This window comes from Molothrus ater, chromosome Z (assembly GCF_012460135.2).
Source record: "Molothrus ater isolate BHLD 08-10-18 breed brown headed cowbird chromosome Z, BPBGC_Mater_1.1, whole genome shotgun sequence".
In the NCBI taxonomy this organism is placed as follows: domain Eukaryota; kingdom Metazoa; phylum Chordata; class Aves; order Passeriformes; family Icteridae; genus Molothrus; species Molothrus ater.
The window spans coordinates 385,576-403,883 of NC_050511.2; the positions used below are offsets into that span (position 1 = coordinate 385,576).

At 45.2% G+C, this 18,308-nt stretch overlaps 1 protein-coding gene across 4 annotated transcripts in view; it reads left to right on the top strand.

Annotated features, from left to right (window-relative positions):
- The window catches only part of NEDD4L (NEDD4 like E3 ubiquitin protein ligase), an 83,118-nt gene that overhangs the window by 48,552 nt on the left and 16,258 nt on the right, over positions 1-18,308 (top strand). For all 4 annotated transcript variants that reach the window (XM_036402499.2, XM_036402500.2, XM_036402497.2 and 1 more), the window contains 9 exons: positions 7,575-7,625; positions 9,511-9,572; positions 9,689-9,791; positions 10,038-10,201; positions 11,089-11,221; positions 11,737-11,913; positions 13,000-13,074; positions 17,111-17,242; positions 17,705-17,824. In XM_036402499.2, coding sequence (XP_036258392.1) covers positions 7,575-7,625; positions 9,511-9,572; positions 9,689-9,791; positions 10,038-10,201; positions 11,089-11,221; positions 11,737-11,913; positions 13,000-13,074; positions 17,111-17,242; positions 17,705-17,824 — 1,017 coding nt within the window. The remainder of the gene's footprint in view (positions 1-7,574; positions 7,626-9,510; positions 9,573-9,688; positions 9,792-10,037; positions 10,202-11,088; positions 11,222-11,736; positions 11,914-12,999; positions 13,075-17,110; positions 17,243-17,704; positions 17,825-18,308) is intronic.

Sequence of the window (18,308 nt, forward strand, 5' to 3'; positions counted from 1 at the left end):
GCCCCTCCCTCTGGGAATGCTCCTGCTGGGAGTCCCTGGGTGTCAGGGGTGCTGCAGTGTGCTCTGGGCACCCTCCCCAGGCAGCAGCAGAGCCACCAGAGCATTGGGGGGCCCTGTGCAGGTTCCAAGCAGTAAAAGGCACCTGTTGGTGCTTTGGAAAGCCACAGCCCCCCTTCCTTGGACCAATCCTCCTGCTGTAAACTTGCCTTTGTTTCACTTGCTGGCTTTACCAAGCTGACCTCACCTCTACAGTTTCTCAGCTGGAAGGCCATTGTTTTTGAAATTCTGTACCTTTTGAATCCTCAGCTATCAAAGGCATGCAGGTGTTTGTGTTACACGTGGTGTGCCACAGCTCTGCACGTACTCTATGTACTTTGCTGCTGCTTCATAAAACACCTTTCTTTGCTCTTTTGAAGAGCAGCGTTTCCCAAACTTGGTATGAGAAATACTTCCATGATTTTCTGGCTCTGAAACTCCAGTAAGGAAGGTGGCTTGAGGGCTCTGAGCAAAGAGTTTCAGCCAGAGTTCTTTGGAAAAGTGTTTTTGGCACAGTGCCCTTCTCCTGCGTGGCAGAGTGTGCGTGGTGTGGGCAGGGGAAGGTTGGCTTTGCTGGGCAGAGCTCTGAGCATGAGCTGCCAAGGTGGCACTTGCTCACGGGTGGCTTCAGAGGCATGAACTGCTCTGGCCACGTCAGCAGGGTCCTGTGCTCCTCTGTGCTCCTGCCCACGCTGCAGCTCTGCGAGGGCTGGTTGGGCATCGCAGGCTGCAGTTACATGGATTGCAGAGGGCAGGTTTTTCTGTTACTCCACAGAGCAGATTATGTGCAGAATGTTTAGAAGTTAGTGGTGCTTACTGACTATTGCACTGGGAATTTGAGCCCATTCCATTGTTGTGCCTCACTGTTCTTTCTTGGGGAGTTAGGATGAAGCTTCATAAGAAGATTGTTTAATTTTTGTTCTGAGAGATTTTTTTTGGGTAATGCCTTCATTTCTTACAGAACACAGGACAGAGACTGTTCTAGCACATTTGTACATTTTCCACATCCTCTCACAGCTCAGGCCTGTTTTAAGTGTCTAAGGAGGAATGGATTCCCATGTTTCCAGAGGCTCTTGGTAATGTAGCCATGATAATAGCAGCAGGCATTTGCTCTGTCCATCACAGGTAGAGAGCCTTTGGTAGCTGAGAGCAGGAGCAGCTCCAGTTTGCAGCCCTCCTGTGTGTCACTCTTTAATTACAGTGGGCAGCTCGGTAGGAAGCCATTTTCCTGTCACGAACAGAGTAAGGCTCAAGTAGTTCTGTTTTCCCAAAAATTGTCCGCAGTTTTCTTGGCTGTTACTGGGTTTCAGGAGTATAGCAGATCTTGGCAGAGGTGCCTGGTGGTTTTTGGGTTTTTGTTATGTTTAAATAAGCAGCAGCAGTGCAAGACAAATAATTCAGGATTTAAATAATTGGCGCTTATGGCTTGCGATTTGCTTAATCCGTTTAACTGATCCAGTTGTGGTTGACCGTGTGTGCCAGGAAGGAGACATTTGTCTCTTGGCTGTGCCGATTCTGGAGCACCACTGCCTCATCTGGGAAACTGCAGCTCAGAACATAATTCCTTCATCTCAGCTCAGGTTTGGCTCCCGGGAGCAGCCCGCGTGTTCCCTGGCTCTGTGGTGTCCCAGGCTGGAGAACGAGGAGTGCGTGTGACCCTGGGAGCCTCGTGTAGCTCCTCGTCCTCCCCTGTGCTCCAGGCTTGGCACTGACACCCCAGGGGCAGTAATGGGGCCGTAAAATGAAAGTTGAGAGGGAAGGCACCAGGGAAAGTGCAATCTGACACTGCTGTATTGAGCTGCCTGGGGGAAAAGTCAGTGTTTGTTTACTCTGGTGGGAAAGAATAACAGATCATTTTTGAAGAAATAAGCCACCCGTGTTGTTTGTTCTACCTGCACTTACAGATTTGGAGTAGGAAAACCACCCCCGCACACATCAATTAGGGTTTTTTTTCTGTGGTTACAGTGCAATATTCTTGATTAAGAATATCAGTGAAAATATCAGAGCCAGATTGCAGAGATCCACTGCAAAAGTATAGTCAGTTGCCATTATTAGCAAATGAAAGGTAGAATTTGAGTTATACTTGGGAAGTGCTGCTGAAAATATTTTGCTTGAGAAAGAAGTGGTGACAGTGGCAAGTGGCAGAATTTCTGAAAGTTTATATGAATGAAGAGAATTTTATTACAGTTCAGAAAGAAAGAAAGAAAGATTGCCGAAACTTTCCAGCTAAGAATTTTAGTAATCATATAATCAAATGATAGAGGAATGTCATAAAAGTATCATTGTAGCTTTTTTCATGAGAATGAGATCAGAGTGTTAATAAGCCTTAGGTGTAGAGAGACATCTATGATGGCTAATTAATACTTTCAGGTTTAGTCAAGAGCAATTAAATGTGCTTTGTTTCAATTAATAAAATTGTGTTTTGCTGCTAGGTCTTTTTGGGTTTTTTTTTGATAATCAACAATACTTTAATGAGCACAAATTCTCTGGTTTTTTGGGGTCCTTTTCATTTTTAAAGCCTTTGGTAAAAGTACAGTTCAGAAGAGTTTTCTTTCCAGGTGAGACAGGTGATTTCCTGTAGCTCTTTGAGAAGGCAGCAGTGGTTTCTGCTCTTGTATTTTTCCTGTTGCTGTGTGCAGCTCTTGTATTTGTGCTGGGAAATGTGGTGCTGTCTGAGCCAGACTTCTGGAGCAGTTTTCCAGGACTTGGCAGCAAAGGCACATCACATCTCAAGTGCTGGCTTTAAGTACTACATCAGGAAAATTGGCCTAATTCGTGCTTAATTTTTCACTTCTGTTATACCAGAGTGGCTGCTGAGTGCTCAGTGGAGGTGAGAACGCCCTCTTGAGAGCCTGGGATTTGGCTTTGCCAAGTGGGTTTATCCGATCTTGCACGGTGCCTTTGGCCTTTAGCTGTCAGGATCAGCAGGTTTAAGCCAGCTGCCGTGTCCCCAGGGGCTGGGCTCCCCGTCCCTCTCTCCTCTTTCCCACCAAACCCCTGCTGGCACATGTTCCACATGGTGTTCCACATGGTGTTCCACATGGTGTTCCCATGAGCACCCTTCACAGCCACTCTCATCACGCTCCGTGTTACCCACCAGGGCTGCAGTGATTCGAAAAGTTTGGAAATAACATGGCTGTAATATATTTAGAATAAATGTCAAGAGAAGATGGGCTCTGAACCTCAGCTGGGTTTCCACCTGGATAATAATTTAGGCACATAGCTGTGTGCTGAAGCACGGCACAGGGTGGTTGTGGTCTGAGAAAGGTGTGAACTCTGGTTTACTTTAAGGCACTAAAAACCAGTTAAATTTACCATAGGGACCATGTCTGCCTGCTCTGAAATTAAGCAATATCTGGGTTGGAATACGGCATCTCTTTAAACAGTGCCCAGAAATAGTACGCAACAATTTTCAGGTCAGGAAGGTGGGAACGTCCTGATCTGATCATCTCAAAATGCCAAGGGAACTGCAGGTGGGTGGAGTGTTATTTCCCAGCCTGGTGTCTGGCCAGGGAAGCAAAGCACCTCTGAGAGCTCTGTACCCACAGCGCCCCAGCCTCAGCCCTGGCTGGCAGCTGGCAGCAGTACGGGTTCTGGGGTTCCTCTGTTCACAGCTCGTCACTGGCTCTGCCCAGTGCTTCAGCTGGGGTGAGCCATGGCTCTGTGGTTTGTGGCTCCTGCTGCTTCCCAGGCCAAGGTGATCACGTTTTCATACAGGGGCATTCCACGGGAACCCCTTTGGGATCGTTCCCAACCTTAGGAAATTTTCAGGCACTTTCAGGAGTTTGTTCTGCATTGTTGGTGACCAGCTGTAACAGCGTGGTGTATTGGTCCAGGTTAGGACAGGCAGGAAAAGTCCAGGAGCAGGGCAGCTGGGAGAGCTGTCCTGATTTAGTTGGTCTAAGGAAGCAGCAGGTAAGCACAGCATTGCAGCTTGGCCTGGTGCTGCATGGCAGCAGTAGAGCCTTTCCTTGGGGGTGTCAGCTTGTGTACACATTTGGGGGGGCTTAATAGTGTTTAGTCCCTGTGAGACCTGGCCCCTCCTGCAGATCCTTCACATTGTCTGTGTGACCTTTTAGTCAAAGTCCTGACTAACCTGTTGTGCCTCTGCTGTTTTCCAACTTCTGATTTCTGTTCAGGCTGGAATAAAGCTAAGCGGAGTTGAGTTGCCTGTTGTAGTTGCTCGTGTGCTCAGCTCTTACCCAGCTGTAATGTCTGTTTTACTTTATGGGTGCACATCTGAGGTAATATTTACCTTTCACTCCAGAGCTGAAATAAGCAAGTCTCTAACAGCTGAACTGTTAACTATTGATGCTTTTCCTTCTGGAAATCAACAAGCTTCAGTGATTGAAATGAGCATCAATGCAAAAGTTTATTCATACTTTTGTGTGGTTCCAAGTAAAGCTGATGTGTGTCTATACAATCCTGAGGCTCAGCTAAACGTTCTGGTTTGCACTGAATTGTCAATGGATGCTTTTCCTTTCTCTGCTGCTTTGGAGACTAAGGGTGTTTAGGGCACTACAGTTTTATCCCAGGCTTTTCTTCCTGGCTTGCAGCTTGGACAGGCACCAAATTGCAGCCTCATTTTTACATACATTTGGCTTGGGAGTGTCACTTTGTCACCTCAGTCTCCTAAGATGAACAGGGGGTTGTTCTACATTCTGAGGTGTTTGGCACAAGTTAGAATTTCCAAGTAGTTGTGTTGGTTTTTGAAGCTTTTTCGGTCACTGAGTACTGTTTACACTTAATGAAGTGTTTCCTTGTTTTTTTCCATTGTCTTTCACTGGACAGCTGAGGTCTTGGCTGTTCTTGGGATGCAGTGATGAGCAGGTTTCATTGCAGTGTCTGTGCAGGTGTGAGGGGGTCCCTCACACACTCAGGAAAATTCAGCGCACAGAATGAACACCTGCCATGGCTGGTGTGTGTGAGCCTGGTGCTGCTTTCCCACAGGATCAATGGATGAATGAGCGAGGTGGTTGGACAGATTTGGGTTTCCTGAACAGACGGGTGTTTATGTCTGCCAAAACACTGCAGTGATTACCTTTCATTTCAAGAGAGCTCCTTGGAAAATAGGACAATGTCTGACTTTCTTCTGTTCCACAACAAATGTGCTAAACCAACCCAACGGGGGGACCGGGGGTGCTGAAACTTGGTAAAATTGCTGTGAGTGTTAAAGGCTAATTAGGAAATTTTGGGATAGCTTTTGCTATACTTGGGCTTTGCAGTAAGACTCTAACAAAGCATCTGAGCCCTGCCCCACCCCTGCCTGCGTGTGCTTGTCCTGCTGCCCACACAGAGGCCACATTCCAGGTGGGACGGGAGCAATGGCATTTGAGGGGTCACTCCTTCTGACTGGGAAAGTCCTACTCAAGGTGTGCGTCTGCATCCTGTGCCTTTGTGGTGGAGAAGGGATTACTCACTGTCTGGGGGGATCAGACTGGAGCAGGAGTTAGCAGTGTGATACTGTGATACACAGCTGAGCAGGCTGGTGCCTTGGGTGGCTCTGTGGAATTTAATGACAGAGAGTTTCTCAAAACAGACACTGTTATTGTTGCTTTTTTCCCAACCTGGAAATAATTTCAGTAAGGAGGTAATCTTTATTTGAAAGCCTTCAGGAACAGTTATAGAAAGATGTCCACAAAAGCCTACCCCCCTAGGGGTGAGTACATCTTTATAGGTTTTAGGAAATTAGCATAATTAATAAAAAGCACCAATTAGGAGGAAAGTGGTGATGCAGTTTCCCCCAGTTAAGCCCCTTCTCTGGAGCTCCCCCTTCAGCACTAGTTGTACTTTGTCCATGAAAATGTATCTCGAAGGGTTGTTCTCAGCCTTGATTCCCAGGGAGAACCAAGATAGTACTGGAGCCTTTTACCTCCTGCGGCTTGGAGCTTTGGAATTTGTTTTGTCTTTCTGCTTAGGGAAAGGCTGTGGAAAACTACTGGGAAATCTGGCTACTAATATGATAGGTGACAGAGTTACAAATATATATGTGAAGAATATAGAGAAGATAGGAAAAAAAGGGCAAACCCCAAACAGCATCATTATAATGAGAAATGGAAAAAGAAGGCAATGGAAAAGATTCCTGTGGCTCATGAGGTGCCTTTGCTGGAAGCAGGAAGCCCCAAAGTGAGAATGCTCTAAATTTTAGAGCTGTGGAGGCTTGCAAGAAAAAATTCTTTTCACAGACAAAAATACTGAATACTAATATTAATATACTAGCCTCCCCCCCTTTTCTTACAGATGGATGTGTACAGTCAACTGTTACATAAAGACTGAGTTTTACAAGAGCCCTAGTTCTGGCAAAGGTGACCATATGCATGCAGAATTAGATGAGGAAGTGATTCTGCTTACAGAGGTGGCTGGGACTGAGGGGTTTCCAGTTCCACTGTAAGCAACAAGCATGTTTTGTTGGTTCAGGTTCTTTGAGGCTGTTTCTAATTTACCTGAACATTTCCTGTATCCATGAGTTGTATTTTTCTTGAGCTAAAAGCTGCAAGAAGAGATGTAGCAATAGGTGTGTATTTTCTTCGGAGTAGTTGTTATTGGAGTGACTGTACTGAAGCAGGAGGTGGCGAGTACGTGGGATTTGCCAGTGTTAAGGGGAAAACATGTTAATTCCCTAAAAACAGGGCATGCTACCAGGTTTTTCTAGTATTTGCTAGGAAGAAGATTAATAGTCAAAATTCTGTAATGAAAAATCTACTCCCTGTTTTTTACTTAAAATTGGAAAAACCATGGTCTCCTTAATGCTTTTTTGTTGCTCTGTAGCATCCAGCACAGCAGGATGTGTCCATTCTGTGGGGATCACAAAACGTCATCCTATCTTTGTAGTAGAAACAGAATTCTTATGAGGTTATCATATAAAATATGAATTTTAATATTAAACTTAATGCTCTGCTATGAGAAATATGTAAACTTGGCTGTGCAGCAGCAGCATGCACTTCCTGGAATTCCGAGCATAGCGTGGTTATAAATAGGCAGCAGGTTATTTGGGAATCACTGGGGCTGGTATCTGGTGTCACAAACAGTATCTGAACAGAAGCTGCGTTCCCTGGTTGGGTTTGGAAGAACACAACTGCTTGATGGGGACAGTTCCTGCCCCAGTGATCCCAAGTGTCCCTCGAGGCAGGGCCCCAAAGGCTGGAATTCACCCTGCTGGCTGAGCTGCTCCCACCGTGGGTAGGTGTAGGACTGTCATCCATGAAGGAAAGCTTGGACCTGTCCCCCTTCAGCAGGAAACCACCCGGGGCTCCTCAGTGCTTGGGGGGCTCTGGGTTGCTTTGGTGGTTCCCCCAGGCAGAATGTGTCAGCACCACCACGTGTGCTGTGGGCTCAGAAACCTGTTTGGAGTGTCACGAGAAATACTGTGCTAAGATAAATGAATTACAGCGACAAACAATGGGCAACAATAAGGGGGGGGTAGAAACCAGTGTTTCCTAAAGTAATGGTACTCAACCATCTTTATTTCTGTCTCATTGTGCCTAGATTGATATTTATTATTTTTGCTTTTCTGATGTAAGTTTACTTTTGTGTGACAGACCCGAGACGACTTCCTGGGCCAGGTGGATGTGCCGCTCAGTCACCTCCCGGTAAGCTCCAGATCTCTGGGAACCCCTGGGGCTGTGTACAGCTGATTGCACTTTCTCTCAAAGCAAGTGCTCCCAGCAGAGCTTAAAATAAACTCTTGTGGACAAGCAAGCCTCACCTAAGCAGGGACAGAGAGATGCATCATCAGCTGTGCATGGAAGAGATGTGCAAAAAAAAGCTTCATGAGAGCAGGTTTGCTTCAGCAAATGCATGGAAAGCCAAAAGGCTGCCAGAACTTTGTCATCCGTTCATTATTTTAGCTGAAATTGAATTCTTTGCCAACAGTAAGAGTTCAATAGCAATCAATTGAAAATAATTTGACACAGGGTTTGAATAATTTTATTGTCAATAGACATTTGAGGTGTTTGGTTTGAAGGTGGTAATGTTTGTTTCTGTTTCTTAATTAATGGAGGAATTCAGTGTAAAGCTGGCTCTGTAATTCTGTAAAGTTGTCTGGTTTCCCCCCAGCAGCCAGGATTCTGCGTGGGCTGTAAAATTAGATGCTAAATTAAGTGCAACTTCTATTTATAGATTTATAAATAAGAATAAATATATATGTGTATGTATATACAGTGGTTGCGTTAGCCTTGGTACAAACATTTCTGATATTATATACTGTTTTGGATGACTAACATTGGCTGAATGTAGTTAATATTTTTTAAATGTTGTGCATGTGAATCTTAACATATGCCAGTTATGTCAGTTGAGCATAATTGGCTTTTTGTGTCCGATTTTGACTTCTTGCTATTGATGGATGTTATTGTAGGAGAAAAATTGCTCTGTAATGACTTGCACTGTGATGCTTGTTTAGATGTGTCTGTTATGGTTATCTGGAGTGTGTTGGGTTATAAACTGTAACAGTGGAAAGCTACAAGGGAAGGATCAGGAACACCTTGTGGTGACAAATGAGTGGCTCCCTTCTCATGGGAGCTGTTGTCATCCCAGCTGTGCTGTGCAGGATTGCTTGGCCTGGGCTTGTGTGGGTATCTCCATTTATGTATCCTTGTGCACAGACATGATCTAAATAGCCCTGCTGGGGCAGTGGGAAGAGTCCTTTCCCCCTCAGACATTTTCCATGGCAAAGCTGCTGTGTCTCAGAGCAGTTCTTCCTTCAGTAGCTGTGACCTTGCAGGCACTTCCCTGCCTGCTCTGCCCCATTCCAAGGAGAGAGTTACCTGTTGGGAAGGTGTGGGGGCACACTGTACATCTGCACTCATCCTTCCTTACCTTGGTAGGAGCTATTGGGATGTATTTTTAACAAATTAATAATCAGCTTTCTCATCCTGCTGGTTTGTTTGTCGAGGTCCTCGTTTCTCCAATACCAGCTAATTACTGTGGGCAGAATTTGGGTAAATAATATAGCTCCTCACTGGGAGCACGTCCCTTCCAGCTGAGCACTGAGCAGCAGTGCGAATCCCGCATGCCTTGGCGTCCTGGTGAGCTTGTTCGGATCTGCCATCTCTGAGCAGAACGGGCAACGTGTCGCTCCCAGAGAAAGCGGACACTGGGGCAGGCAGTGAATGGAGAGGCTGTGTGGGATTTGGCTGCCAAGTGTAACGCAGCTCATGCTTTAAGTTTAGAGTAAAGCTCCCCAAACAATCAGCAGGGGAAGTGTGTGTATGGATTCATCATCCTTTTCCCTTGGCATCTGAAATTCCTAGTTCTGTGCCCACAGCAGCTGTGTGTTTGCACATGTGAAGGATATGACTTACTTGGTAAGAAAGCTGAAATTCTCAAGGAATAGAAAGTTTTCAAGATTCCAGGCTTTAGGTAACTTAGGATTAGGAAATCAGAGATGTAATCTGTCAGCCTGATGTGTGAATGTTCTTTATGTGGCTGGACTTGTGGGCAAGCCCATTAATTTGCCATTTTTTCCACTGCTTACAGACTGAAGACCCAACCATGGAGAGGCCGTACACATTTAAGGATTTCCTCCTCAGACCAAGAAGGTGAGAGGAAGGACCTTTAAAACATTTGAGGACTTTAAAACATTTTTTGCTTCATGATTTTTTTATTTGCAATTATTTAAGAGTTCTTAAATGCAATGTACCTCCTTGTCTTGTAGCCACAAATCTCGTGTGAAGGGTTTCTTGAGACTGAAGATGGCGTATATGCCCAAAAATGGTGGCCAAGAGGAAGAAAATAGTGATCAGAGGGATGACTCTGAGGTAAGTCTGAATCCTCAAGGAAGGATTCAAGAAAAATTGTAAAGTCAGCTGCAGGATAAAGGATAAAAGTTAGCTGAAGGATAAAGCCCTGGAAACAGAGTTGGCAGTTGGTTCTCTTTGGCACCAAGCCACCACCCAGCCACCTTTGGAAATCCCTCTTCAGCAGACCGCTGGGGATTTAGCTCTTCTCTCATTGAAATGAGGTGCATACTGTAACCACAGAGGTCTTTTTCCTTCCTTCCTAAGCACGGCTGGGACGTGGTGGATTCCAGCGATGCCGCGTCTCGTCAGGAGGAGCTGCCTCCTCCTCCGCTGCCCCCTGGCTGGGAGGAGAAGGTGGACAACCTGGGGAGAACCTACTACGTGAACCACAACAACAGGAGCACCCAGTGGCACCGGCCCAGCCTCATGTAAGCAGCTGGGGCTGGGGAGGATGGAGAGCCAGGCTGAGGCTCGAGGCACAAAGGAAAACGTGCTTTGTTTGTGCCTGAAAGAGACTTGCTTGCCCCCAGCAGATCACAGAGACACAGAGTATCCTGGGAAATTCCAGGAGCTCTGGGATGCCAGGGAAGGCAGTGCATTAACAAAGCACCTTAGAATATTAGGAGACAGAGAAGGAATTTTTCAGTAAGTAATTTAACAGGAGTAAATTACTTTGTTTATAGAGACTGTTGAAGAGGTAAGGAAAAAAGTCAACTCTACTACGTTTTAATGAAATTGAACAGATTAGCTTTGAGGAGATACTGGTTATTATTCTGTGAATAGGCTTCGTTCCCAGAATGTGCTGTCAGAGAGCTCTGTGGCAATATCTTCTCAAGATTAGATTTAGAAAGCTGTGGTAAGCTTACATTTTACAGAGTGAATAACTGACGCTGTTAGGAGTTATAGTGAGATCATGTATTTAACCTGCACTGCCAAGGCCACTGCTAAACCATGTCCAGGGAAGTGCTGGATCCCCCTTGCACTGGACACGTTCAAGGTTGGGCTCCACAGAGTGCCGGGTCATCTTGTCTAGGCCATGGTTTCCCTGCCAGCAGAGGTTGAACCAGATGACCCCTGAGGTCCTTCCCAACCTTATGTTCTGTGATATTTGTGAAGTGCTTCCAGTTTTATTTTCTTTCAACTGAGGGATTAAACAGTCTCCCAGTTATGAAGCTTGATGCATGCATGAATAATGATTTTTATAATTGAAAGCATTACCGAGGTTTTGAAGGCAATGGACAAAATGGGGGGCTGAGTTTAACTTGGGTTATTTTCTTGTTCTTTTCTCCTTCCTGTGCTGGGTTCCCCCCTGCAGCGACGTGGGCTCCGAGTCCGATAACAATATCAGACAGATAAACCAAGAGGCAGCTCACAGGCGCTTCCGCTCTCGGCGCCACATCAGCGAGGATTTGGAGCCAGAGCCTGTGGAGAGCGGAGACATTCCTGAGGTAAGCCCAAGCCTTGGGCTTGAGGAGCTGACTAAACTTGGAGCTGCTGTGCTTCTCACACGTGAGCTGCACAGAAAGTCGTGGTTTTACACGGCGTTTGTGGACATTGCCTTGGGAAGATGCCAGCAGCACAATGACAGTGCAGCCAGAGGCACACTGCCAGGCTCCTGTGCAGCTGCAGCTGCCTGCTGGCCTATGGACAGCACTGAGTCCCGTGTCAATGCTGGGAGAAACATTTATCATTCCAAATTGCTTATCTTACATACACTGATAGAAACACTTTCATATTCTGCTCTAAACAACAGTGGAATAAATGATAAAAAAAAGGGAAGTGTAGCTTCCCTGTAAAAAAGGGCTGGAGCTGCCCTGTGCTTAGTTTTCTGTAGTGCCTTGATTTAGGGTGGAGAGAGGCTGTTGTTTGTGTGTTGGGCACAGTGAGAGGATCACACAGAAGGGAAAGGGAAAGAAGACTCAGTCTGTATAAAACCTGAACTTAATTTCTTCTCTTTTGTTAGCCTTGGGAAACCATTTCAGAGGAGGCAAGTGCCAGTGGGGATTCCTTGAGCTTGTCACTGCCACCTCCTCCTGCATCTCCGGTGTCCCGGACCAGTCCTCAGGAGCTGTCTGAGGAGCTGAGCAGAAGACTCCAGGTCACTCCTGATTCCAATGGGGAACAACTCGGCTCTTTGATTGTACGTAATGTGTCATCTGTAAAGCTCTAGTGCAGAAATGTGCATTTCTTTGGCATAACCTGAACCACTTCATGCATGGGGAGTGACTGCTGGGCTCAGGAAAATCTGAGCATATAGTTAAAATTCCCTTCCAAAAAACAGCTTCACCAGCAAGCAAACTGCCTCAGACAACAGAATTCCTCTGTTCAGATTTCAAGAGTTCTGTGTGAGTTTAACTTCAGACTCTGCTACTGTTAGACCTCTAGTGAAACAAAATAGATGAGAGTCGAGGGTATCAAGCTAGGAATTTCCAAAGGAAAGGGAAAAACAAAGAAATGGTCTGTCTATTTGTGTTATGCATTAGTCAGGTGCCTTTAAAAAATCAGGATAATGCACGTACAACTGGGGGAATGTTTTGTCTCTTTGATTACAAAAATAATTGTAAATATTAAACACAGCATCATACTCTTATTTATTTTTTATTCATAGTATGATGCTCTCAAGGTACCTCTGCAGTTCAAGAGATAAGAAATACTCTTGTTCTCATCCACCAGAATCTTGATTAGGTGCATTTTTCCCAAAGAGCCAGTGCAGCTGGTCTCTGCCTGATGGGAATTTCACCTGGAGGTTGGTCAGCCAGTGGCAGCTCTGATGCTCTCCTGGATCTGCATGCAGAGGCACTTGGGCTTGTGTTGAGAACTGCAGTTTTAGTAGCACCCACTGTTTTACTGCAGATGTGTCAGTGCTGTGTTTTCCCAAACACTGCTGCCCTGGAGTGGCCAGCTGGACTGGTGCGGAGGAATTACAGTGTAGTGTCAGACATGATGTGTGTCTGCTTTCTTAGGGGGGGTTTGTTTCTAGTTCACAGTCATGAAGGATGTGTCTTGGGAAAAGACATAACCAATGCAAAAGTTAGCAGCAAAGAGGAAGATTGAAACAGATTTTATTTTTTTTTAAGAAATACCATAAATTTTTAAGTCAATTAATTTTAAGATTTTGAGCTCTCTGAGGTTAGTACCTGTAATTACTGAATTTTCTGAATAAACTTCAGTATCATGTTTTAAGACACTCTAACGTGGAGACATCTTTCTGTTTTTTTCCTTGCAGCAAAGAGAACCTTCCTCACGACTGAGGTCCTGCAGTGTGACAGACGCAGTCGCTGAGCAGTCCCAGTTATCCCTGGTAAGCCAGAGCTCCTTCCTTTTCGGGTGGATTCTCTCATTCTGAATAACACCTTGCCTTGGGCCAGCTCTAGTCAGGCACCAAGGTGGGCATCTGATTGTCCCAAACCAAATTCATGTGAGCTTAAAAAGTAGGATATTCCTGAGGCAGGAAAATGTTTGGAGACTGAGCAAGTCACCCTCTCCTCAGTTATTTACCATGGAAATTTAGGTTACTGCACTCCTATGTGCACTCAGTGGAGAAACTCCTCCAAGAGAGGAGAGAGCAGGAGAGCCAGCTCTACCTGGAACTGGAGCAGCCACAGGACTCTGATAGCAGACATATTTCTGTGGCCCATAAGTTGATTTTGCTTGCAATATATAAATCTGTCTAAAATCCCAAAGGATTAGTGTTTTGCCTGGTTGTAGTGAAAAGGAGGCAACTTCTGCAAGTTTATTTAAGGAGATTGTTCAAACAGGAAAAGATACAGAGTTGTTTTGTAAACAAAGCTTCTCTCTCCTATCAGAACCATGCACACTGTGCTCCAGCTGACAGAATGTGGTGCCTCTCCTACAGCCCATGTGCAAGGGTTGCAGAGGTGGCAGGTTTGTTCTCTCTGCCACCTCGCAGCAGTAGGTACAGAGACCACTTAAAATAGCAGTGTGCAAGGTGTGCTTTTGTATAAAACTGGTCAGATTGCAAAAGAATATTTCAAAAGATGATACTTTTCTTCCAAGAGTTTTTTATTCAGTTTTAAAAGTTATAAATATGTCCCATGTGAATGTGCAAATAGAAAACCTGTGCATACCAAGAAGTTTGGTGTGTCTGTGTCGCTTGTTCTCTCTGCTGCTCTTGGGTGAACATTTCCAGAAACCACAGCGGTTTTCTCTTGGCTGTAGCAGTTATTTAGCGTAGCTGAAGCATGTCCCTGGCTCTGGGTACAGTCCCAGTGCAGCTCTGTGCCTGGCTGCAGGGGGAGCAGGGGCTGCTGTGCTGCTTTCTTGCTGTGTTTAGCATGCTGGAGCCAGGGGCTGGGCGTGGGCTGGGGACAGACAGGGGCTTCTTGAGGGACGCTCTGTTCAAATCAGCAGCACTGAGCATTGCCTTAAACATCACCTTACCTGAGCTTAACCACGTCTCATCCTCCCTGAGCTAATGATCATTTCTCTTCTGGCAACTGAGTACACGTTCTTCCTAAATCCAGCGCTCCTCTGGGATTCTGGCTTGGTAACCAGTGACTAATGACTTTCAGATTTGCTATTACCCATCTAACTGCTCTCTCTTGGCAAATGTGTCTGATGCCTTGCTCCTAAAGATGTGACAGTAACATGTGACCTTCTTCAGTAAATCTGTGTAACATTAATTATCATTTAGCAGCAGAATGGTCCCTCTAGGAGAGCTCGTTCTTCAACTGTCACAGGGGGAGAGGAGCCAACGGTAATAAAACTCTTTATCAAGCACTATCTCTAAATAAAATGGGGGAACATTTAGGTCTTGTACAATGAGGAACTTTTTTTTAAAAAAGCAGCCATGTGTTGAATGAAGTACAGCTATTGAATGAAAACTTACATATTTTTGTCCCAAATTTTCTCAACATTTCTCAAAACACTGCAATTGTACTCAAATACTGGCATGGTTTAGGGATATGGATGTGACATTGAATTATGACAAAGCTGTGGACTAAGTAAATGCCATGGGCTCTGAGAGCTACAACAGCTAATTCTTTTAGGTACTGGAAGCTGCAGTGACTAGAGACATCAAATCATTGTACATGTTGCTGTATTTGCATCTTGTGTCTTCTTGTCTTCCCATATCTCTCCACCAGATGAATTAATTTTAATTCTTAAAGTTGGTTCTTATTTGAGAGCCTTGGGGGTACAGTGATATGGCATACAGCTCTTAATGGTCTTACTGAATGCCAGTTTCATTTTCCAGCAGTTCCTCAGCAGTCCAAGACTGTAGTTTGATCATCCCATAAAATTCTTGATATGCTTTGCTGAAAGTGTAATACAAGGAAAGTGGGTTTAATCTATATTGAACTTTGATCTAATTATATATGTTGAACCTTTAACCTAATTAACTGCCAGTCTGAAGTGAGTTATTTGACAGAAATCATTTACAGTAACTATCATAAATGGCTTTTATAAATTTATGCCCTCCTAGAGAATTTGTTTCAGAGAAAGGAATTTAATTTTTACTTGCTATAAATTGCTATTTGCATCTGGGAAATAAATAAATCTTACTTTGGGTGTTGATGCATCATTCTGTTATATTGTCTATAGTCACTGGTTTTTAATTTTAGAACCAGAGGAGCACACTTGCAAATAGCAAACTCTAAATAAAATGCCTGACTAATTAGTAGTTAGTGCTAGGTGAACTTGCACGGTAGTGGTACTCCCTTGGTAGAGCATCTTGTCTTGATTAGACTTTTTAGAGCAAAATATTAATATTTTGGCTCATCGTTACTGTAGCCATACCAAGATGTTTTATGTCACCATGCTGCAGTGTCTAATTCCCCCCTGTCTTTGTTCAGCATTTACACCCAGAGTCCTAGATCTGTGGAGGAGTTGGGACTTACACAGGAGTCATGGTCTAAATCCTTTATCCTCAAAGGCTACTTTCTCTTGGGTCCTTGGGCACCTGATTCTTGCAGACAAGCAACCTGTCAGCAGTAAAAGTCTCTGGTCACCTTGGTTTTGCCTTCAGGATCCCTTCAAACCCCCTCCTTGGAGCAGGAGCCAGGCTCAGGCTCAGAGGCAGTGTCCTTCTCCCCGTCCCTGAGTTGTAACTGAGTGACAGCCACTGGGGCAAGGTGTTCTCCTCATGGCCTGCCAGCTCTGGGGACCAACATGGGGAAAATAGTTCTTGGCTCTTCAGGAGAGAAGGAAATGAGTCTGGGAGTCTGCACTTGGGTTCTCATCTGTTCCCCTCTGTTTTCTGTTCCCTGTTGGAGTATGTCAGCTTCCTGACCCATCCAGTATCTTTTCTCCTCTCCTTTCTTCATTATCCCCACAGTTGTCCAGTTCCTTGTGTCAACTGTGCTCTGCTCTTAAACAGCACCTGCACTGCCCATGGCAGCTGCTCTGGGAAAGGTCTGGCAGAGATGAAGCAAGAACAAGAATTAAGTTCATTATCTTGCTGAAGCAAGGAATGTAGTGAGGAGGAAGAGAATGTGTCCTGGATTTCAGCAGGAGCCTTCAGAGGCCTTTCTGTTTCATGGCAAAAGCCCAGAGCTTGTAGTGTATCAGCCTCTGAATTAGGCAGGTCCTTCATCCCACTTGGTTCCAGTTCCTAGCTCATGTCTATGAACTCGTGCTTGGGTATTTTGGGGACAAGAAGAACACGAGAGAGCATCAGCCACACGCAGAGACAGTTCCTGTGGGCAGCAGGACGTGACTCTTCCCTTACCTGTGTGCTTCTATTAGAACAGGGAGCTTGTGGAGACTTTACTGAAAGTTTTTGTCATGCTGAAGTTGAGGCTTCAGTTTGGGTTTATTTGGTGTCTTTGGGACACAGAAGCCCTGAGTGCAGCATTTGTGACAGAGCAAAATGATTAACTTTCTAAAACCCCACAGTAGTTTCTGGCAACTGAATCAAGACACTCTGGGGTAATGAAGAGAGCAGGACGTGGGAGATCTTTACTCCATGGTTATTTAACTCTTAATAACCTTGGCTGCATGGTTATTTAACTCTTACTTATCCATCCTGATAAAAGGAAGAAACCTCAGCCTTTTAAGGAAAACTCACTAAAACATAGAGTTCCTTTTTGTCATTATGTGTAACAAAATAGAATGTTTGAGGGCATATAAACTTGTCTGTTTGCTGAATATGTGTCAAACGGACCCAAAAGATCTCTTGGGAGAAAAAAATTGATTCAAAGGCACATGATAAAGAGCCTGAATTAAATTAAATCAGAAACTGGATTTTTCCATATGGTTGTTGTGATTAATAAGAGTGTAAGTTAACAAGTTGCTTTTTTTTTACAAACCAGAGTTTAAAATGTAAAGTTTTTTTATCGATCATAAAATAAGAATTCAATGATTTCTTGCCTGAGCAGCCTTCTGTGGCTTACGTGCACACCACGCCGGGCTTGCCTTCGGGCTGGGAGGAGCGCAAGGACGCCAAGGGCCGGACCTACTACGTCAACCACAACAACCGGACCACAACGTGGACACGGCCCATCATGCAGGTACCCTGCTGCTTCCTGGGAGCCAGCACTTGGCTTGCCTGAGGGGCACTCAGCTGGGGCAGCTTCCAGAAGTCTGAAATTGAAAGGAAATATCCTAAGCATTGTCATGACAATCCAGATGAATCATAAAAAGCTGCAAAAATTTGGGATGGGTTTGGTTACTTTTAATTATGTCAAGGCACAGGGTTAAGGTGACTGCTGCAAAAGAAGGAATTTCCAGAGATGCAAAAGAGCTCTTAAAAGGAGGCAGATGCGTTCTTTGGATTAAATGTGAAAGCTGTCTCGAGCTATTAATAGAACCATAGGCTCTTGGCCCTTCCAGTGGAATTACATTAAATACCCTTTATGGCCTTTAAGGAAATCTGGTTCAGAACAGTAGTGATGGTAACAATGCCATCAGTTTTATCACATCCTACACGTGGGCAGTGTTTGTGACATCTGTGACCTGTTTGCTCTGCACAGCTCGCTGAGGACGGGATGGTGGGGCCGGGCACGAGCAGCAGCAACCACCTGAGCGAGCCGCAGATCCGGCGGCCCCGCAGCCTGAGCTCGCCCACCGTCACCCTGTCAGCGCCGCTCGAGGTGAGCCCCCGCACCCACACTCCTCCCTGCATTGCTTCTAGTGTCTTCCCAAGGAATTCCAAATGCTGGGGACTGATGTTCACCGTGACGTGGCTAAGGAATAGCTGAACTATAGGCTCCCTACGCAATCAAAGCCTGTGCGTGTTTGACTTGTGGCGGTGTGGTTCAAACTCTTGTCTCAGCTACTCATGGCTGTGCTGAAGAGAGCTAGTTCTTCAGATTTCCTCTTCATGCTTTAGAGTTTGAAGAGCTGTGGCTCACACAGCCTTGCACTTACAGGCTTTATTGTAAATGAGATGTATTGCCCCTGAAGCACAAAACACTGCTTTTGTCTTTTCCTTGGTAAAATGAAATGTGGACACATCCAGGGCAGGTGCAGAGGAAGGTACAGTCAGGTGTAAATACTGGAGACATTGTTATTGCAGAGGAAGGCACGGAACACTGTGTCCTTTACAGCAAAAGACTGGGCATGTTAGAAGGCACA